The 24,425-nt window shown below is 39.0% G+C and overlaps 1 protein-coding gene across 1 annotated transcript in view; it reads right to left on the bottom strand.

Moving 5' to 3' along the window:
• Positions 1 to 24,425, bottom strand: part of SHISA9 (shisa family member 9) — a 515,889-nt gene that overhangs the window by 376,299 nt on the left and 115,165 nt on the right. Inside the window, exon 2 of the mRNA XM_073647698.1 lies at positions 22,381 to 22,508. Coding sequence (XP_073503799.1) covers positions 22,381 to 22,508 — 128 coding nt within the window. The remainder of the gene's footprint in view (positions 1 to 22,380; positions 22,509 to 24,425) is intronic.

Below are 24,425 nucleotides of genomic sequence, written 5' to 3'. Positions count from 1 at the left end.
GGCTGCCTGCTATTAGAAATTTGGCTGCTGTCTGTAGTTATAGCCACACTGAGTCCTTTGCCTAAATGGAGCATTTTAACTAAGAAAATTCCTCTTTAAACAGTTGCCTGCAGACTGGGGAAAAGCACAATGTAAAACGGGGCAAATATTAGTGTAAAGAAGGCATATATTAAAAATCTATGGTATATTTTAATTTAGAATTTAGGCAAATAGTGCATTTAAAAAAAAACATTTCTACAAATATTTTCATAAATTTATAAATGTTATCTTAACAAAAGTTCGTATCTAAAACATAAAAATTATATAAAAAAAATACCAAGCTTCACAAAAAAGGGAAAAGGGCATATAACCTTATGTTTTTATGGGAAATTTAAATTCCCAAATTCATAAGTTACATAAAAATTGAAGCATGTGAAATGCCCCATATATGTGTTTTATATACCTTTATGTTTACACTGGCAGGTCCTGGCCAAGAAATGTTGATTAAATATGTGCTCCATTTTTGATACACGTGTTTTCAACTAGAAGGGAATAAAGGAAATTGGGTTACTGTGCACAGTTTTGGACTTCTTTTTATAAGATATAGCAGAACTAGAGAACTGGAGCAGGTTCAAAAGAGGTCAGCCAAATGAATTCCAGGAAAATGTGCGCTAAAAAACAATAGAAAATGTGTTCAGTTTGTAAAAATGATGCTTTGGGTGACATTTGGCCCTGAGTTTACACGACCGATTCCCCACTATGGAAAAGCAATACTACATTCCCTAGTTTATTATTATTGTATTTACTTGTACATTACATCATTAATTTGTGGGCACTATACGGAACATCATGAGGGGAGTGCATAAAAGGGAGTACTCTGGAGGACACCATCCTGCCTAACAATGGTCTTGCACTGAATTAATTTTAACAGGTTTTGGATGGCTTCTTAAAAAACATATTCACCGTAAGTATATTAAGTACATTTAAGGTATAGATACTTGATTACTAGAGATGGAACTCTGATCTGGAATTTATTCTTAGTATCATATTTTGGAATGTTCCTCTAATATTGGACTTTTCTTTAAAAGGGTTGATTTGTCTTCCTTTGGATTATCATTACAGGTTCATAGGATGTGATAGTCTAGGATTATAATTGTACTGTGCTTTACACTGAGCACTGTGTTGGGGTTTCTAAATGGCCAAAAAATGGGATTCAGATGGAACCTCAATAAAGCCCATTCAGTATAATGAGCCAATTGGAGTCACTTTGTACTTTTCCTGGTCTCCGGACACTACTAGAACAGTAAAACTACTAGAACAGAGGCCAAAGTACAAAGTGACTCAGTCTGTCTCATTATAGCAAATGGTTCCAACACGGGTTCTGTCTAATTGCCTAGATTAATATTAATATCATTTGATCCTTACTCATGTAAAAAGCCTAGGTTGTCCAGTTCTTCCTCACCCCTTGACTAAGCTAGGTGCGAAACGCGTGTTGGATGTAGTTTCCTGACTGGTGAGGTTATTTATATGCCACTGTGCACTTTACTTTTGACATCTTTTATCGATACTTGATCTGGCTGGTTTACTAGCATGTTCTGTGCAACATCCATTTGGAATCTGGAGGATTTTAGGAATCTGTTTGCAATATGGTGATTGTCTTAGTTACCATGTACTTTTTGCATTGATTTATGCATTTACTTATTTGATGTCAACACTGGCAGACACAGACAGAAGAGGGCCCCTGTGCAGGAGCAATATATGGGCCCTTTACGGTCCAGTAGCTCATCATAATGCAGAATTCCACATATTTTGGAGGTGGAAATGGGCCCCCTTACCTCTTGGGCCCCTGTGCGACTGCACAGGTTGCACCAATGGTATGTCCACCCCTGGATGTCATTGTTATTCCGGTGTCTTAACTTTTGTATTTACTATTGTAATCAATACTTAATAAAAATTATATCATTTTATACTTTGTATTAGCGTGCCTTGCACTACCTCCTATAGGTTTTGTTATGTTATTGTGTTCATTGGCCCTTTTCTTAATGCTCATTACACACTGACAGGTTTATATAACATTTTATTAAGTATAGTTATAAAGCTGAAAACAATAAAAGAGAACAGTTGTAAGGAACTTTCATTGCAAAAACTTTGGGGGCTATCCTTATCCAGTCAGGGAAGGTAAAACAAGGACAATATCTAATTATATTCTAATTCAAAAAGTCAAACATTTCATAATCTGCGTTGAAACTTCTCAGTGCTAGAGACTCAAATTCAGAAATAAAGTGAGTTTCTATTCTTGACATCTTTGATAAAGAATTCCCACCTCTTTAGTCTTTGGAGACAATCTCAATGTGAAAATGTCAAGCCTGAAGGATGACTCAAACAAATCTTTAAAGTGGTTTGATCATCTGCAATTAATAACTTCAGTTGTAATGTTGGAACTATGTTCATTGATTCTTCCCCCTATTGAGTTAGATTGCCTACCTGTTTCATATTAACAAGGTGTAATGTTGTCATTTTATAAGTATATTAAAGGGGTTGTAGTGAAAGTCTCAGTGTGACTGCAGACCCTGTCATGATTCTTTGGTGTTGCTGACAATAGCGTGCAGTCACTTGACTGGAAGCAATTTGCATAAATGCGGTAATGTGCAGACCAGACGTGCTTGGCCTTGCTCAATCCAAGTGAATTGAGTGAGGCTGAGCACATCCAGCTGGAATGTGGCCGGCATTGTGTAAATCGCATACTTGTGGTCGCCCGCTCTCACCCGCAATGTCGGAGATTCCTGAGAGCATGCAGTGCGTATGCTGTAAGGACTCAGAAGTCTGCAGTCACAGAGTGGCTGCAGATTTTCACTACAGGACGAGACAGCCCCTTTAAGTATAGGAAATTAGTAATATGTTACATTGTTGAATTGTGGAAAACATGAACGATAAATGCTATTGCCTATATAGGTGTCGAAATAGGTCGTAAAATCGTTTACGTGGATATTAACTTTGAGTCATGACACCCAATTATACATCCCTTCTCCTGACTTCACCCCCACTTTAATACAAAATATCAGGGATTGTTTGTCTGCTGTCTCTACCTTGCGTGCCCAGCAGAATTTTAATTTATGATGGTGTAGTGTGTTACTAACGGTAATGATTGAGACTGTGGTCCCAGCTTTCTTCAGGTCATTGACCAGGTCCTCCCATGTAGTTCTGGGCTGATTAATGACCTTTCTCAGAATCATCCTTACCCCACCAGGCGAGATCTTGCTTGGAGCCCCAGACCGAGGAAGATTGACAGTCATCTTGTGTTTCTTCCATTTTTAATAATTGTGCCAACAGTTGCCTTCTCACCAAGCTGCTTGCCTATTGTCATGTAGCCCATCCCAGCCTTGTGCAGGTCTACAATTTTGTCCCTGGTGTCCTTAGACAGCTCTTTGGTCTTGGCCATAGTGGAGAGGTTGGAGTGTGATTGAGTGTGTGGACAGGTGTCTTTTATACGAGGTAACGAGTTCTAACAGGTACAATTAATACAGGGAATGGGTGCAGAGTAGGAGGGTTTCTTAAAGAAAAACTAACAGGTCTGTGAGAGACAGAATTCTTGCTGGTTGGTAGGTGATCAAATACATATTTCATGCAGTAAAATTCAATTTAATTATTTAAAAATCATACAATGGGATTTTCTGGCTTTTATTTCTAGATTCTGTCTCTCACAGTTGAAGTGTACCTACGATAAAAATTACAGACCTCTCCATTCTTTGTAGGTGGGAAAACTTGCAAAATCAGCAATGTATCAAATACTTTTTTCCCCACTGTCCATACATATGTATATATATTATATGTACATTATATATACATATAGAGTACATATATATTTTTGGTTTTGTTGCTTTTTTCTCTTTTTTTGGTCCATTTAACATTATTACTTAACATTTAAAATGATCTACTAGTTGGTTTTACAAAACTTAAAGCTAACTGAAACAGGTTACTTGTAAATACTGGTCACTATGAGATATTCAAAATGGGACAACCTTGAGGGCGTTTCATAGAGTGCCCACTCCTTGATGGGGAGGCAACTGTAAACTTCATCCTCTAATTGGCTGAATTAAGCCTTTCTGATAAAGGTAATGGCCAAGACCTTCTTATATACAATCCCATACATCTGTCCAATTAAGTTGGACTGCAGACACAAATCATAGCCACATGAATCTGGACTGAGGGCATTGCACTATCCAGCCATTCTGCTATCATTGGCAGCATGTACAGTCATCATTGTACATTTAGAGACAAATTTGTATTGTGACAGAGGCAGTCCTTCTTCACCTGTCCTATTTAGCTGAAAATATTCCTCAATGAGTGGTACGAGATGAATAGCATAATAAACATGATTTTGCAATACTTTGTCAGGAGATGTTTATGCTATATGTGCCTATATGTAGCTATGCAGTGGTTGTGATGTGAATTGCAGCCCTTTCAGAGTTTTGTTAATATGTTGCGAAAATATATTGATCATGAGAAACTGATGCGCTTAAAATTCCCAGAAAGGTAAAGGTGGGCACATTGGCGGCCTTTAAAGGTGTTGTGCAATTTTACAATAATCTGATCACAGGCTGTCCTACAGTTGGACCCAAAGTAATCACCTGTAATCTAAAGAAAAGAGCAAGCATTGAATTGCTCTGCAGGAACCACCACATTGAAGAAATATTACAGTTCCTATAGAAATCAATGGCTTGTCCTGTGTAAGAATATGACAGGTCCACCTGAGCAAAAGATGAAAAACTCTCTAAGAAAGAATTAGCAAATGGATTTTCTAAACCTGACAACCCTTTAAATACCCACTCCTCTCATAAGAGATAGCTCAGTTTGAAAAAGGTCATAGCAAAAGGTGAATCTGAAAAATTACCAGTGAATGCTATGGTTATATGTCAAACAACATGAATTCTAAAAAGTCATAAAATTGGAATACAATATATAGCCCATTGTAAATGTAGAAAAAAATATCATTATTCAACAGAGAAACAGACCCTTGCAGCAAAACTGTGGATATTGTTGCCTATGGGAAGTAAGCAGAGCACAGATTTCATTTTCCCAGTGACAATGCAACAAGAAACCTGACTTGTTTCTAAGGGCAAAGCAGGACACATTGTGAATTTGTTATATCAGATCTGCTAGTTGTACAAAATGTAACATTAATAAAAATGTAATTAAAATCGTATTCTACTTAATAAATTCATTACAATTAAAGATAATTTTTTTCTTGTTAACTTACAAATTGTATCTACAAACAGGAATTAACCAGAAAAACAATAACTGGCAATCAACTAATATAGTATTTGTGTACACGGCGTAGCTTGTTATATTGGTATATTGCTTTTGAACCTCCCTGTATGTGCACAGTAAACATTATGATAAGTGACATATACATGTTTCTATGAGAGGAAATTGCTGAACATGTGTGCTTCTGCTTTTTTTTTTAATGGAGAAAACAAAGTTGAATGTTCCATTTTCAGCAAATTATACCGCAATACCTTAAAGGGGTTGTCCAGTCAAGGTAAGTTATCATCTATCTGTAGTATAACTTCTAGATCAGTGGGGGGCCAAATACTTGATGATGGAGGACTTAGCTTGGAGTGGCATCGCCGGTCTATTCATAGGGAGTCTTGGGCATGTACACTGCCACGCCGTTCTAACAGGATAAAAGTTCCCCTTACTGACAATCAATGCAGGTCCCAGCATTTAGACCTCAACTGATCTATAATGTAATATCACATATACTGCGGATAGGTGTTAATGGGGTTGTCCGGCCTAAAACTACAAGTCTGCAGTCCCTCCATATTACTGCAGACACGTGAATCCTCACATCACGTGCACTGCCCGCTGTGAGGATTCTCAAGTGCTGGCGTTGGAAGAGGAGAGAGCTTGACCACATGTAAGCGATTTGCATGCCGACTAGACTGTATCCAGCCTCGCACAATGCAAATGCATTGAGCAAGGCCGGATTCAGTCTAGTCAGAATGTGAGAGGAAGCATGCATGGAGTGACTGCAGACTTATAGTTTTAGACAGTACAACCCCTTTAGCTTATTTTCTGGGAATAAACAAGCTAGAAATAGGAGGAAACCACAAAGGCTAAATAGAGCTGTAATGGACACAATAAATGACAAAAAGAAAGCGTTTTGAGAATTAAAGCAAGAGTGTAGTGCTGAAGCATTAAATAATCATAGAAAAAAATAAATTGTGCAAAAATCAAATCAAGGCAACAAAGATTGAGACATAGAGACTCACTGCCAAAGAATGTACAAATTATCCAAAAATATTCTTCAACTGTATAAACAGTAAGAAACTGAAAAATGAAAGTGTTGACCCCCTCAAAAATAGGATATAAAATGAGAAAAATGGGACTAGGGGAAAATATGTTTAGCTGGGTTAACAACTGTCTCAGTGATTGGAAACAATGGGTGCTAATTAATGGAACACATTTAGATTGGGTCACAGTTTTTTCACAGGGGTCGGTATTGGGCCCCCTTCTTTTTAACATATATTTTAATAACTTTAGTGGGCATACAGAATAGAATTACAATATTTTCACATGATACTAAACTCTGCAGGGTAATCAACACAGAGGATAATCATAATCACAGATGCAGATTCTTTACCGTAAGAGCAGTGAGACTATGGAACTCTCTGCCGCATGATGTTGTAATGAGTGATTCACTACTAAAATTCAAGAAGGGTCTGGATGCCTTTCTTGATAAATATAATATTACAGATTATGGGCACTAGATTCTATGATGGCTCATTGATGCAGGGAACTAGTCTGATTGCAAAAGGAGTAGAAAGGAATTTTTCCCCTAATATGGAGCTATTTATATCTGCTCTATGGGATTTTTCCCTTCCTTTGGATGAACATTTTAAGCTATAGGTTGAACTCGATGGACTTAAGTCTACCTTCAACCTTAAAATTATCAAACTACGAAACTATGAAACTTCTTTATGGTTTTCCTGATGATTTCAGTACATTGCCAGTCCTAAAATAACAAATGTAAATATTTTATGTATCTAGAGATTTCCATTCTTTTTTCATATATGAATCTATACCCTTTTTAATGCATTTCAAATCTTTATGAAGCATTTGCATGTTTTATGATTGTGCACTTATGCATATTACTAAGGGCTAGTTCACATGACCATATTTTTGGCTTGAGTGCTGTCAATGAAAAAGCAAACAGCAATAGAACCAATGTTATTTAATGGGGCAGTTCAGATAAATTATTTTTTTCACTGACTGAACCTGCGTGTGAAAAAAATCACAGCATGCACTAATTTGTTCTGTAAACTGGATGAGAATCACCTATTCAAGTCTATGGGTACGCAAAAAAAATCAAATGCAATACAGAGCCACAGTATAGCATCCGATTTTTTACGGATGCATTGAAATTCTGCAACATAGGAACTGTAAATTCCCTTGTAAATGATTAATAGCTTCTGTAGTAAAGCAATGGATTGCATACGGATGACAAGTGAGAAAAAAAATCATCCCACTTTTCTGGATGAAAAGCTCAACGATTTTTATACTCTTATGTGAACCTATCCTAATAAGTACTAATTTCACAAGGTTCTAATGCGTACCACTGTATCACTCCTTGGTACCACCTAAAAGTTGTACCGAGCTATAATTCTATGGTCTTCTTTGCCATGCTAATTTACCTCTATATGCTCTCTATTTAATATGGAGACATATCTGGGCATGTCACATTTTCTGCTTGAAACTGGTGAAGATCATTTCTTCGAGCAGACGATAACTCTGTTGGGGTACCATACAGCAGTACACAATGTACTCAGTGCATGCGGCTTAAGGTACAGTCTAGCAGTCTAGATTTTTTGGCCCTAGAAGGTTTTTAAGGAAGCCAAGGCCATTAAATGTCAGTCTCTAAAGACTTATAAGGGTCACATGAAGCAGCTGTACTAGTAGACAATAATCATTGAATGAATGATCTTTTTGTATTGCCTATGCCAACATAAGCTGCTTTCACACTCATAATAAATTGGCCTCTTTGATGACAATGCCAAAAGTGTCAACTGATACGTCCACATCAGGACTCTCCTATTTTAATCCATTAATTTAGTTTAAAGAGGAAAATTTGGTAAAAAAAAATAAAAGAAATGAAACCTTCCAACAAGTGTCATCAAAATATAAAATTAGCAATGGGAAATAAAAAAATTTTTAGAAGAAAAAGTTTAACTTCATTGGAATAATGTATATGTTTATAGTACTGATAACGCTGTTCTACTGCTAAATTGGTTCAAAGATGAAAACAGTTGAACTTAACTAATTTTATGGAGCTGAAAACGAATATGATGCAATAATTTGCTGATTGGCTCTAATTTCAAACTCCAGAGGAGGTCGTAATTACTTATGACACCATTCATGCAGGCATAGAGAAAAATTGCGTATTTATTATTTCATCATCATTACTGCATTGTTAATAACTAGTCTACTACATCATCTATTTAGTCTATTGAGCCTTCAGTATTCTATCATGTTGGGGTGACCAATCAAAAAATGCCAACTCAGCTCCGATGACAATCAAAATTACAGTTACATCACCTACTTTTATAAATGCTCTCTGTGTTGGGTATACAGTTTTAAGATTTCTTAGCTTAGTTTCTTAGCATATTGACATGTTTCTATATGTTTTTTCAGATATGCTTCATTCTTGCATTAGCAAAGTTTTTGGTACATATACAGAGAAGTCACTTTTGCGTCACAAAGTCGAAACTTCACTATCATGATAAGGAAAGCCTACAACCTGAATTTTGGCTGAAGAATAGGAGATCAGGACAAGAGTTGGGCTCCACACATATGCTGCAATAGATGTGCATCACATCTTACCCAGTGGTTTCATGGGAAGAGGCAATCTATGCCTTTTGCAGTCTCAATGATCTGGAGAAAACCAACCGATCACAGTACTAATTGCTATTTCTGCATGGTGCCCCCCATTAGGAAAGGAGTTTCAAGAAAGAAGAATGGACTGTACAGTATCCAAACATTCCATCTCCAATGTGCCCCACACCACATACAGAAGAACTGCCAGTCCCAAAAGCACCAGAAACATTTTCAGTCTAATCAAGTGAAGAAGAAGAGGGCACTTGGTGTCATGAAGCATCTTACCCTCACGACCCAGACTTTTGTGGCGCCCCTGCGGGTTCAGTCGCCACACAGGTACTGCATCTCACCCAGATGTGTGGTATCCCACTCTCAGGTAAGGATGGAGTACTGCCCGGGACCCACACACTTGCATCCATTACACTCCACTTCAGAGGGAAGGGCAAGATTGCTCCTAAGGGAGAGCACAGGACCTGGTCTCTAGCTGGAGGGTGGAACCATGTAGTGGGTGTGGGTTGAGGAAGTAGCCTAGGAGAGCACTTCAGTAGGAGTATAAAAAGGGGAACCATCTTGTAGGAAGTCAGTCAGACAGTGGGGTCCAGTCAGAGAAGACAGCCTGAGGAGAAGGAGTGGGAGCAGGAGCTCTGTAGGAGCTCTGCTCAGAGGAGCGGGCCTAGAGTGAGAGGCCCAGGAGGACTGGCAGGACGAAGAAGGGAGCAGAGGGAAGGCTCCAGAAGTGAGGGGATCCCAGGGGCATGGGAAGTGCAGGAAGCCACCCGTGTGCCCGAATCTACAAGGACGTGAAGGGATCAGGCCGCAAAGGGGACCGACCCCTAACAAGTGGAGAATTACAAGGCTCAGCTACAAACCGGAGGCTTCTGTACTTTCAGGGTGCAGCTGCTCACAACCGCAACTACATCGCTAAAAAGGTGTTGCAGACAAGATCCGAGGCTACCGGCTTGGGACACTGGTTGTGAGGCGAAAGGCTGGAGGGTGAGAGCCAGCGCAGGCAGATGACCGAGGAAGGCACACAGAATGGGGTCCCGTTATGTACTCTTGAAACACCTAGGAGCTTGCTGAACCCCTGCCTTGGTAAACACAGGATGGCATGGGAGGTTACCCTGGTCCTGGTAGAATGGAGTTCAACAACTGTGAGTAAACCTTGAAGACTGCACCCCACTGGAATTATTATCTGCGCCATCCCCTGCACTACACTGCACAGCAACATCTACCTCATTAATCATCACTGCACCGCCCTGGAGCTTAGCTCTACCTGTGGAGAGCTGAACCAACTCTGCTGTGTCACCATCAGCTCCAGGGCATCTGCACCGCAGCGGCGGCTCCATATAGCCGCATACCACAGGTGGCGTCACGAACATTTAAACTATAAAAACTATAATTCCCTTTTATTGACCGCCCTGGGTCACGGACCGGGTCACTGCCACTGTGACATCCCCTGTACCGATCAGCCCGGCACCAAGTACTCCACAACCCAGGGGGCACGTCATATTTGGCATCACGAACAGGATATGAATGAACCCGTTATAACCGGGTATTGTGCGCCTAGAGACTGTGTTGTATACTGAATGTGGCGCCCGCCCCAGAAGAAAGGGCGCCATTATGTGCGTTATCAAGGACGACAAGAAAACTCCCATCATGGGCCGGATTCCTGAATGGCGCCAAAAGCGGGGCCCGCCCCATGCACCTGTGGCCATATAGTTAGACATGTCCATCAGTCTGAGGAAACCGCCTCCAGGTGTGGCCGACAGAAAGCAGCCATGGAACCGCCCCAGAAAGGGGAGAGGAGAAGAGAAACCTTGCAGACAGGGCGGGGTCTCCAGAAGTGCAGACAGACTGCACCCGGCAGGCACGATGGAGGCAGACCAAGCGGTGACTCCGGCTCGTGGCCTGCAGCCTGCAGCTGCACTCCTCAACCTGGAAGGGGTACTGACTCAACTATCCCTGGAGGATACGAGCTTCCTCCGTGACGAGGTACAGGAGCTGGGCCAGCGGATGGAGGAGGCCCAGCAGGCTGCCGTTACCATTTGGAGGGTCGAGATACTGGAGAAATTGCTGCACCGACCGGCCCGGCATCGAGTACCCCACGGCCCAGGGGGCACGTCACTTTCTGTCAGCAACCTCAACTGAACCACACCTTTTAACATAAAGTGAACAGAATGATCTTGTTAGAGATTTGGATCTGCCCAAGAGTAAGGTTGAGCATGTAGGTTCCAGGCTACAGCACTGTAATCTCCTAGAGGGCAATGTTCAGATTTCTTTGTTCTGCAACGGTGATAAAGATCTTGTTCAATACTTCTTCATGGAGGGCGATCTTGTGGCATGCAACAACATCAACAGTTTAATGGAAGCACTGACGATAAGTCATAATCCAGAGGAAAGGAGGCTCTTCATCAATTAGTCCAAGATAAGCCTAAAAGCCATCTCGCTGCATAATGTTAATGCACTACTTTCAATTCCAGTTGGCTATGCAGTCGACATGAAAGAAACCTATGACAACAGCTGTTGAGGTGCATGAACTATGACCAACATTTCTGGCCCCTCTGTGGTGACTTAAAAGTTGTTGCCCTGTTACTTGGTCTCCAAGGTGGATACACAAAGTACTGCTGCCTTCTGTATGAATGGGATAATCGTGCAAGAGAGTATCACTGCAAAAAAAGAGACTGGCCTCTCCGACATTCACTTCAGCCAGGGTGTAAAAGTGTCCTGCATCGAGGTTGAGTGAAGCAAAGTTAAAGGAAAGAGTCTTTATTGGACCTCAGATTTGTAAGCTTCTTCCAGATGAGTAATTTCTCTGTTTGTTGCAGGGCAAGGAAAAGGCTCCATGAGTAGCATTCACATTAGTGGGAACTAATTTTTTGGGAAACTCAAGAGTAGATAACTATGGAGAGTTGGTGGAAAATCTCTTTAAAACATATTAGGATCTTGGATGTAACATGTCATTAAAGATTAATTTCTTACATTCACATCTAGACTTTTTTTCCACCAAACTGCGGAGCAGTGAGCAACGAGCATGGTGAGAGATTTCACCAAGACATTGTGGCTATGGAAAACGGAATTTGTCAATGCTTGCAGATTACTGTTGAACAATTGTAAGAGATGATCCAATGCAGGAGTACAAGAGACAAGCAAAAAAGAGTTGTCACTGAAAAAGACCCAAATTTTGTAGTGCAATTTCCGTAACTGATTATAATTCGCAATAGTGCTTAGACATGTTTTAGTTATTTGAATTGTTGCTAAGTTTCCTCTAAATAAATGTCAGAAAATTGTCATAACAAAATATTTGTCATTTTTATATTTGCAAATATAATAATGTTTCAAAGTACTGAAACTTTTATGCATTAATTATATGTAGCAGTCAAAGGAAAACTCTCTAATATCATAGAAACAAGAGCCAACTAAAAAATTTTATTGTCAGATTTGAGTTCAGGAGGTCAAAATCATTAATAAATGGCTAATTTCATAACTGAACCTGACAACTTTTGAAATATATAGAACAGTGTAATATGTATTTCAGATGAAAGTTTTAAAGAATTGGTAAGCTGTGATTAAAGTAACATGATGGAACTATGCAAGGGTGTAACGTGCACCTCACAAGTTCCAATGCAATATCTCATACAGGGCCATTGCCTATTATGTTCCATTTGTAATACTTTTGTCTTCCTATGTGGTATAGGGATCATTACATCCCCGAAAGTAACAAGGCCCATTTGTGACTTTACTTCTGCATCCACTATTATTATTCCCCTGGAATTACACATTATGATAAGCAATCAAACACAATATACTTACTTCTCATGTGTGCCCCATGAGTCTTTCTCCTGAATGCATTAAGCTTTTTGTAATTATTTTGCCACAATGTGTCACTTAGCACAAACAGAAAAAAATAAGAGATTCTTCAATTATTTTACCAGCTTTCGCATTTGAAGAAGTGGCTTTTATGGCCCTAGCAAATGTCATGTCACATGGACTTACACTGTATATTACAGACATTTCAGCTATTCAGTTGGCAGACCTCCAACATCAATAGGCTTAGCTACATGACATTCTACTTAATTTTACATTATTCACACAATTTAAATGTTGCATTCTGCTCTAGATGTGTGCTCTAGGCAGCAGCACATAAAATGTTAAACTAGCAAAAAGAGAAAGTCCTTTTCAGAATTTTGTAGAGTCTAGGAAATAATCCAATTGGAATGGTTTAGTTAGTGGGTAATACAAGGACCCATCCCATACAGCTTTTAGCCAAAAATGTTTAAAAGGAATTCTTCAGAAGTCCATTGATTGAATGTAAACGATTAAACAATTCACACACAGCATTGGGCCATGTTCACATGTTCAGTATTTGGTCAGCATTTTACATTAGTATTTATAAGTCAAAACCAGGAGTGTGTGATAAATACAGAAGTGGTGACGTGCTTCTATTATACTTTTCCTCTGACTGTTCCATTCGTGATTTTGGCTTACAAATACTGATGTAAAATACTGACCAAATACTGAACGTATGTACATGGTCTTAGGATGGCTGTATGCATGTGTAACAGGGGACAGGGTGGCAGTCGGTGGCGAGTGGCACGTCAGTTTCAGTGATTAAATCCTCACCCTGGCCCGCTACAGAAAAAGGGGACGCTGAGAATCACTGGGTGTGTGTGTGTTGTGGTGCTTCCGTGGAGGGGAACTCCATAGTCACTTCTGACCCGCCGTCCCGGGTGTTGGGTCTTTTAACCTTCAGAAGGAGAAAACCAGACCAGCTTAAACACGTAAAAACTTCTTTACTTGCAGCCACACTCACATACAGGGAGTAACAAGTGATACAGTCTCAATGTGATCTTTTCACATACAGCGGCACTTTACCAGCGATGAAAGACACGGACACCGAATTTGACATGAAGACCAACGCCGATCGCGCCAGCTCTCTGGGTAACTCTATCCCACTGCCTGATCTGCTTGGATCCACCTCCCTGATGAGGCTGTCCTGTCTTGGCACGTAAGGTGAAGTTCCCACATTGACCTCTCCATGTACTTCTGTTCCTGTTGTCCCCACTGTCTAGACTGTTCGGATTCACCTTCCAGATAAGGTTATCCAAAAACTCCTAGACTGTGCCAAACACACACCCTTCTCCTGTACTTTCTCCTGTGTCCTCCTGACACGTCCTCACTAGTCACTGTCCCTCACTCAACTCACTCTGCCTGCAATCAAAAAGTGACTCCTTTCTTCACTAAACCTGCCACTCCCACACTGGAGCAGTTTGTAAACCCCTTAACTCTTTCCCAACCATAACTGCATACTCTGTGTGCTACAGTGCCCACCTCTGCACTACTTCTTCTATTAAGCTAATAGTCTACCCGAACTAACCTATACTGACCCTATCAGTAACCCATAAGACATTAGATCATATGAATGCTCATATATAAACATAGAACACAGCATTATGTGCATTAAGAGGGAAGAGGCGCATGAGCGTCCCGATCACCCTCTTACACATGCTTGACCACTGCTCCATTAACTTCAATGAGATTGATGAAAATAACCATTCGGTAGTCTCATAGAAGTCAATCATTCACAGTACTGCCCCATTCACATAGGACGATCTGGGACCCCTGATCTTGAACCCATTAGAGGATCTGAGGTTGGACTCCAAGAAATTATATATTTTACATACATATTCCATGGGATAGGTGATAAATTTAATGATTGGTAAAATCCCTTTCAGTATGATCCTGTACACACTGCAACTGGACTTGTGCAGCAATGTAATGTTCCTACCATCCAAATGATGTACACCAGAGTAGAACTGGAACAGACCCAATGATAAGCCAAAGAGGTCCATTAGGAACACACTAGATTCGTCATATCAAATAATGAAAGCTAAGCTTTGACTGGTCGCCATGGTTCACAAATGGTTTTGATGGGACCCAGTATTTTATATGCATTGAGATGTTTAAATCATCATGTAACAAAAGTGCAGTATTTTTTATTATATCAGACATGTGGGTTCTTTTGCTATGGGGCATAGATAGAAACAGCGATTAGCAGCAACTTCATTTTTTGTCCTGCTTTATATAATTAATTTATTTAGGTTTTCATCAATTTCACATACTGTGCATGCCATAAGGTCATAAAAAGCCTTACGGTGGCATTTCAACATTCAAATGCATTTTATTTATATAAATGAATTTCCTGTAACTGGTGATAGCATTTTAGCCCCAGGTACAGGCAAATTCAGCCCTCTGACTGCATTGTAAACCTGATCTGGGCCTGTTAGGACTCAGCAGCTCTTGCTGCTGGTGGCACCTGGTGATCACATTATCTCTGGGTCCAGTGGTGGAAGCACTGTCAGTGCTTCCTAATCTGTATACACAGCTCTCTTTCATATTAATCAGGATGGAAGAGATAGTAGTAAACAATCTCTGACTTTTCTATGGGGAGTCTGGCTGTGTTTGAGAGCCTGCTTCCCACTCATGCAGCTGCTTACTATGCAATGATCCTTTAGAATATCAATGCAGAGTAATATGTGAACTGCACTGGTGTTTAAAGTCTAAAGACGGTTAAAAAGTAGTTAATAGCATTGGTCTTATATGGGCGAAAGGGACATTTTCAGCTCCCAAATATCTATGGCCAAGGTGGGAGTGCAACCCCTGCACCCACTATAGTTACGACCTTTACTTGTGGCACACAATAGAGATTACAATATCTAGCTATGCCGCAAACCCTTTCATACATATGTTCTATTGAGTTACTCCATGTCATTTGTACCATACACATTGTATGGCTAACAGATATTTCCCAATATTTTATATTAAAGAAAACAATTATGTCCATGAAATGTATAACCAGCGTTTGCTCTGAAACTAATAATTGGCTATAATCACAGACACAGAAGCTAAGAAGCGAGGTATAAAAGCCCACTGTATGATTATATTGATATGTTTTATTCTCTGCTCTAGTGGTTGTTAATAACATCTCTTCACTGTGACACTGATCTGTTCACACTGACATTCACCCAAATTCTTTTTCAACAGATTATTTTTCTGCAGATAAAAGAGAATAAAATGCCGCCAGAAGCAGAGAATCATCCGATTTATAATATATCCAACCAGTGCCTACCGACCTTAACCACTTGCTGCAAGCTATACATATATCACGGACAGGAAAGAACCTAATGAAATGATGCTGTTAGATGCATGTCCTGTCTCATGTCATTTTCAGTAATGCCAGGCATGATGTATGACCTCTGTCTCTGTCACAGATGGACGGCACAGTCGTATTCTAAAACAATAAACAAGGTGCTGTATCTTTCACCCGCTAACTTACAGACATGCTTACTCTTGATCTTAATGTCACTTCTCAGTGCAACATATATAGACGATGGCTCGATTAAAGCAGTGGTGTAAAAATATAATTAAATGACATATAAATCAAAATACCTATTATTGTCACACCAATATCCACAAGTTGGGACCTTCAACAACATCCCGAACTGACTGCTACTCCCATTACACCCTAAGGAAGCAGACAATTTTTCATTTTTGCAACTTCCCATTTTCAAATAGCCATAACATTTTTATTTTTCTGCCAACATAGGTGCATGATGGCTTGTTTCTTGCGAGATGAGATGTTGTTTGAAAAGTCACCATTCAGTTCATCATATAATATCAGGAAAAATGACAAAAAAAAGGTGAAAAAAAAAACGCAATTTAGCCATAGCTTTTTGGGGTTTTATTTTTACAGCATCCATTGTGCAGTAAAAATTACCTGGTAACAAGATTTTCCAGGTCAGTATAATTAAGGCGATACCAAGTACATACCGTCCTGCTCATCATTATTGGCACCCATGAAGTTTAAGTACATAATGTGGAATATCTACTGAAAAAAATGAATCAAGTGAAAGTTTTTTTGCATAGAGCACTCGTGTTAAATACAAAAGAGCAAATGATAAACAATAATTTAAAACAAAAAACAATGGGAGGGAACAATAGAAAAACCTAAAGTTTGCTGTGTCACTGGTATTAGCACCCTTTACATTTATTTAGTATGGAAACACATTTTGACTCGCCTGTGGTAAATCACAAAAGATATTCTCCTGTGAGTAATTTTCTGTGAGTAATTAAAAAGCCACATGGTAGGCCCTGTTCCTTTGTCACAATGGTGAAGACAAAGGAGCTGTCTGAGGACATCATAACTGCTATTATTAGCAAACACAAGACTTCTAAGGGGTATAAGGCCATCTCCAAAGACCTTGGTATTACAGCTTCAACAGTGTGCAATGTTATTAAGAAGTTTGCCATGCATGGAACCGTCAAGAACCTCCCTGGATGTGGAGGAAAGGGGAAAATTGACAAGAGAGGTCTTCGAAGGTTGGTGCGAATGGTGGAAAAAACACCATGTCAAACATCCAAAGACCTGAAGGCCAACCTGGAACAGTCTGGGGTCATTGTTTCCATAAGTACCATATGCTGCTCACTAAGTAAAATATTATTTAGAAAACAGGTAGGGAAATGTTTTACCTCACAGAAAAAATCAGCTGTGATCCCCTGCTCTAGTGTCTGTATAGTCTTTTTCTTTCTCCCCTTCTCAGGAGCTGTGGTATGAGGGTTAGTGCCCACGATGCAGATTTGATGCAGAGCGTTTTTGCCTCTCTCTGGCAGAAAAAAAAAGCATGCAGATTTACACGCATTTTTTCTGCCAGGGAGAAGCATTTTTTTCAGAGTTTTTACATGCGTTTTCGCATTCGTTTTTTCAAGCACTTTTCCAAGCGATTTTGAGCATCACTTGGAAAAGTGCTTGACAAGTTGGTCACACAATATAAATCCATGCAACTGGCATGGATTTATATTGTGTGACCGACTTAGATGCTTTAAATGGTTCATCTACAGTAAAAAAAAAAAGAATTAAAAAGTTAAAAATAAAAAAAACCTGTATACTCACCTCTCCGGTCTCCTCCCGGCTGCGTCTTCTCTCCTCGGCGTCCCACGGTGTACTTGCAGGACCTGCGGTGATGTCATTTAGTCAGCTGATGGTCACGAGACCATCACCTGACTGCTGACGTCAGCGGTCGCGTGACTATCAGCTGATTAAATGACGTCACCGCAGGTCCTGGAAGTATACCGCGGGACGCCGAGGAGAGAGGACGCAGCTGGGAGGAGACCGGAGAGGTGAGTATACAGGTTTTTTTTATTTTTAACTTTTTTATTTCTTTTTTTCACCGCGTGGTAGCTGGCATGAAGAGGAGTTGTAGTCTGCCGAATTCGCATTGCATTGCAAAACGCAGCATGACCATTTCTACCGCGATTACGCTGCAAATTCACGGCCATTGAATTTAATTGAAATGCAGCAAATCCACATATACCTGCGGGTTTGCTGCATTTCATTGTTCCTCAATGGCTGCGAATTTGCGGCGTAATCGCGGTAGAAATGGTCATGCTGCGTTTTGCATGGCATTCACATTGCTTTGCATGGCAGACGGTTTTACAAGCGTTTTCGCGGCCGTAAAAACGCCGCAAAAACGCTACAAAAACGCTATGTGGGCACATGGCCTGATCAGACTATGTTCCTGCACGGTCAGACACAGCCATTACACAGGACACAGCAGGGGCACATTTATAAGATTATCTCGGCACAGGAACATTTTATTTAAACACATCCAATTGTGGAAGTTATTATTATTCCAAGATCTATTGATTAAAATGAACTTTTGTTCATGGGAAAACCCCTTTAAGCCCTGAAAAAAACCCATTAACAGTTTATAGGCATCTTATAGATGTCTTTTTTTATGTCATTTTAGAATGATAGTAACAAATTATTTATCAACTTTTTGCCACCTGTATAACTACCTGAGTAGCATAGCAGCTGCAATGTGGATAGACAGTTCAGGGGGAACCATCTTTTATGTAGTTAATAAATACTCAGGATGATGGAAGGGACTGTCGTAAATTGATGGTAGAGTGCTTGGAAAGCAACAAAACAGAAAAAAAAAAGATAAAAGAAAAACATCATAGGCACCGAGAAAATAAAAGTTTTGTCCTTGTCTTCTACTATCAATTCTCTTTTTAGTTGTTTAATGCATTGTTTTTCTCACATTTATGTGGGCATTGTTTAAGGCCTGTAGCATAATTACCTAATTATCATGATTCACAATAGCAAAAATTTATTCTTTTTAGGTGTTGAAGTAATTTCAACAAATTTGTAAAAGATCTTGCAGAATGTGCTCCATTTGTTGACACTAATAAAAATTGGCGTCCTTTATGGTAAAATTAATATAAAGTCCTAATAAAAAAAGTTTAACCGGAAAAATGAATTTTACACAAAACATAAAGGTACTTTAATTGGATAATTAAATGGTATAGTATAGTACCCATCAATGGAGTCAAATGAAGAAAAAAAATATTTCTACGGTCTCACATGGTATATAACATCAGTTTCACACAGGCATATTAAGCTCAGGTGAAACTGGTGCCTTCAGAAACAGAATTTTTAGGAAAACTGGCATTTTTAGCCATTATTTTTTCACAAATTAAAAATCCCTGCAGACACATATTAGCTGTAAGTCAAATTGGGAAATATTAAATGCACTAAAACCAGTAGGCCTCATTTATCAAAAATTGTTTCCCATAGCAACCAATCAGAGCTCAGCTTTCATTTCTTAAACAGCTCTGGTAAAATGAAAGCAGCCATGTGATTGGTTGCTATGAGCAACAGAGACAGTATTTCACTTAGACAGTTTTTATTTATCTGTCCTCGCATAGGGGACTCAAAAGATAAAGGGGCCCACTCCCACCTCCAAACCAGCTTTTGTCACAGACACATAAAGGGGCCTATGTACTGTTATTGCAAATGGGCCCTCTTGATTTGTGTCCACCACTGTGCAGTATGCTGTCGGCCTGTTGTATTCTGAACCAGTTTGTGACATTTTTTTCTAGAGAAAGACATCTATTGGTTTATTGGCCATGGGTGTTAAAAACAACTTTTAATGTTTCTTTTATTGTTTTGCGATGCTTTTGTTGCGTTTTTTTTTCTTTTACAAATCACGGGACTCCAAGAAGAATCTTGAAATCTAAAATCACATAATTTTTTTTTTACATATTTTAATGCATTAAATAAAAACATCATACAAAAATGCAGGCACTAAAACAACATTATTTAAAATGAAAATATTTGCCAAAAAATTCTATTTAAAAAAAAGAAATACATGAATTTCTTGGAAAAAATTGAAATGAAAAGATTTGGCAAAAAATACTATTTAAAAAAAATGTGTTTTTTTTTAACATGGATTTCTTGGCAACAATTGACATAAAATGTCAAAGATTGTCAAAAATTGTCATTGCCCCTAGCGGGGAAAAGGTTAAGTCATGGCGGCAACATGTGGCCACAGTACCTAAGTAGAGATGAGCGAACTCGAACTTAAAAGTTCGGGGTTTGTACCGAACAGTTAGTGTCCAGTACTAAACTCCGTACACGGATTCGCAAAGTTCGGAATTCCGGGGAAAGTCTATTGGAAAGAGTGAGAGAATTTTTTTCCAGATCCAAAGTCCGGGTTTCCATTGTTTTCAAAGGGGTTTGGGTTCTGGTTCAAGTTCGGGTACAGTTCTGGCACCCGAACTGAACTTTGGACTAAAGGTCGGGTACCAGAACCCTAACTTCCACAGGTCCGCTCATCCCTATACCCAAGGGCTCGTGTATTATACCAATGTGTGCTGTCTGTATGCGCCATAGACCGCACACAGAGAACATATGCACTGATTATGAACAAAGTGCCAGTGCACATGGCCAACTTTCTACTGTACAATGACCAATGGTCTAAATGGAAAAAATTACAACATGAACTACTTTAATCCAATTTATGGGCCAGACTAGTGCATGTAAATAGCAGGCAGCTCCTGCACTTGGATACATGGACGAGCACAAGGAGCTGCACACAGAGCAGTCACGTCTGCAATTTATTACTTAGGTTAGTAATATGGACCTGTAGGGGTTAGCATTACTGACAATGTTGACATATATTGTGGAATGAATATGGAAGCTTTAAAGCCGATTTGACCCTACAGTTTTTTTCATTACTATGCAATCATTGTGCATATCCTACTCAAGACATCAGGAGTCATATACAGTTGTGACAACATATAGATATATAGGTAGAAAAGCTATATACTTCAGTCCACTTTAAACTGTTGCGTGTCATTTTATAAAATGGTATAGATGGCAGAATTATCTTCTGCATATGAACAAGAAGAATCCAGACATTCTGCATACACTTAAAGTAACGGCAGCAAAACCAATATAGATAAATAATCCTACTGATTATGCATCACTTTTAACAGCTCAGGAACAATTCAGATTCCTATCAGAAAACAAGCGAATTTTAAAAGGAATGAATCTTCAGATAATGATCTATTGTTTAAACCACTTTTTTGCGTTAAATGTAATTTTTTCAAAATTCTAGATGTTTTATTACATATCACAATATGTATTAATAAAAATTTGAAATATTTAAATTTTCACACTGGCCACTGGAGCGATTTTAGATTCATAACTAGTGTTGTTGTTTTACAGACGACTTTTCAGCAATCTCAGTATCATTACAGATAGGATTACAATGACAGGTAACACCTCTAAACACAGCTGATAACCAAAAATCCACCATTCACATAGGTTCCCCCCAATCTCGCTGCCTTCACAATGCCATTTGCACATGCTCATTAGATGCTTCAATACAAAAGACATGGTCTCAGTCTATTGCTGCTAATGTACATGCTCATTTCTTGAAACAAAAGGAAGTATGAGTGTAAAATCGATCCAGTGGCCAGTGTGAAAATTGCAAGATTTATATGATTGTTTAATACAGATTGTAACACACAAAAAATTGACAAAAAACACATTTAAAGAGTAACTGAACCTTTCTAACTTTTTTATATATATTTAAGTGCCCTTTTAATTGCAAACAGTGGGAGTCCAGGTCCTGAGACCCCCAACAATCTCTAAAACCACCTCGCAGAGGTAAGCAGCTCAAGTAACAGGAGCACACAACTCTTGCCTGAACACGCATACAAAGTGGGATATGGATTTAATAAAAAGTAAAAGCTTCATAGCCTATAAAAAGATGCTCAGATCTAAAAAGAAAACATTACAAAGGTTTACTTATTCTTTAACATTAAAAAATTATTTAAACAGGTCACTTTGTGATGACAGGTTCCCTTTAAGAGACAAATCACTTAAGTTATGGACTTTCTGTTATCAACCAAGGATAAAATCCAGATAATGAAAAATACAGATATGCTCAAAATATCAACGTGAAGATGACCTCAATTGACTTCCCAGTCCTCAAGCCACCAAGAGGACACAAAGCACCACAACATTATGTCACATATAAATACTTCTCTGATCCAGCAATTATATAATTGCCAGTGGAAGAGAAATTCAACTACATGAAGAAATTAATAAAACAGTTATCTGATAACACATCCAGTTGTGGGACTATAACCAAACACTTCACGTCATGCAATAAGACTCACGTAAGTTATTTGCAGATGGCCGGGACTGCATGGTTTCATAGTGCTGCATATGAACGACGAGGTTTGCATCTCTCTCCATGTGGTCTGTCGAGCAGTGGCCCTGTTGTCTCATCACGTCAGCTAGAGCCCTGAGAACCAGAAGAAAGTTGAACTGTCATTAATATCAGCATTGCTATAAAATACAAAGGCCCAACTGAGAGATTATTAACACGTTTAGTTCCATCCATACATTGGAATTTGAGGTCATTTGCTATAATTTCCCTATAAGTGTGAATAGTCATCTTATAAACTGGGGGGGGGGGGTCCCAATGAAAGGGAATCTGTCAGCAAGTTTTTGCTATAGACAGCATGAGGTAGGGGATGAGATACAGATTTCAGGGATGTGTCACTTATTAGACTGTGTGCTGTTGTTTCAATACAATGAATGTTTTATCACCAGAGGATTATCACTGCCTGGACTACAGCTCACACGCAACCTGGTCCGACCAAGCCCCTCTTCTGATAAGCAGCTCACTGACAATACTATGTACACAGAAAGCTGTATTATTCCTCTAATAAGCTGTATTATTTCCTCTAATGTGATCCAGATATGATAATATAGAAACATAAACAACAGCATATAGTAACCAAGTGTAGAGTAATCAGGGAATGATCCTCAAGTTGAGTTACATTTTTTCTATGAATTTTATGCTGCTGTCATTGTGGTCTTAGTTACCAAATTGCGAGCATGCCCTTGAGCTTTGTCCTAGGAGTATTGGTAAAGCTGAGAGATTATATTAGAGATAATAAAATAAGTATGTTTAACTGTAACCTTTGGGGGCATCAGAATGTACCATCAGAAATTAGCTGTTTATTCTAAAAAATTATTTTACATTTTGGGGAGTCTTTATTTTTTCTCAACTTTTAAGAATAAAAAATCTGTTTTCTGCAGCTTACATTTCAGCTTTTCTGTATAGATTGTCAGAGAGTCATCTCATTAGGCTGCATCCACACATTGTAGCAAAGTTGTGTCTTTTGACACCACAATATATATATAGCCACGCTATTGGAAATCATTCCAAAATAATGCGTTTTTGCAGAGATGACAGCAAAAAAATGCAATGTGTGAACATTATCTTATACCTCTTGAAACATAATGTAAATGCATGATACCAAAAAAAGCTCTGCTAACAGTTCATCTTCTTGAATATAGATCCTGTGTAAGGAATGGTAACCTCATAAAATATGACCTAATGGCTCATGAACCAAAATATTTTAACTTACTGCATGTATGTATAAGTGTATAATGACTGGTTTACATGGTTGACTTTCCATGGTAAAAGTGTTTTGTGACTGAAGGCTTCCATTTACCATAAAGAAGCATAACCCCCCCATGGACAAAATAACATTTTCTTTCAGACTTCATTACATTTAGAGAAACAAAGAAAATAATTCTGATGATCCGCTTACAGGACATGCACATAATCACTATTTCCTTTATTTGAGTCTGTGCTGGTTTGTTTTTGCTAAAGTCTTGGAATTTTTTGTTTTTTAATAACTTGGGTCTAACCAAAGGATCCATTAGTATTTTGGCAGTACTATAGGTCTAATGGTACCTGCATGAGAACTGGGCACATTGCTATTTTCCTTATTCTGAAATGCCAATTTATGCCATTTTTCTCTTGTGGTATATTTAGATACAGAACAGTGGGGTAATAGATAGATAGATAGATAGATAGATAGATAGATAGATAGATAGATAGATAGATAGATAGATAGATAGAATAAGAAAACTGACCAGCACATCCTAAGTGTGAACAGGTGTTAGCTGCAGAAACAGCACAATATATCTAAAAAGAAAGCGCAGCAGCACTCCATTATGGCCAAGATGCATAAAGACAATAAAAACATTTGATCTAAACTGTGTTATTACTCAGTAAGCTTTACTTACAAAAAATGGAGGTTCTTAGCGCATAAGTTGGCCTATTCATGTGTGCCCATCAACCGCTGCAAGGTGACCTCCCATCTGATGGGTACTACTCTGCCTACATGCTTCCCCTGGGACT

This window comes from Phyllobates terribilis, unplaced genomic scaffold (assembly GCF_046119375.1).
Source record: "Phyllobates terribilis strain yellow unplaced genomic scaffold, ASM4611937v1 Scaffold_9__5_contigs__length_417890890, whole genome shotgun sequence".
NCBI classification, from domain to species: domain Eukaryota; kingdom Metazoa; phylum Chordata; class Amphibia; order Anura; family Dendrobatidae; genus Phyllobates; species Phyllobates terribilis.
This window is presented reverse-complemented; position numbering and strand designations above follow the sequence as displayed.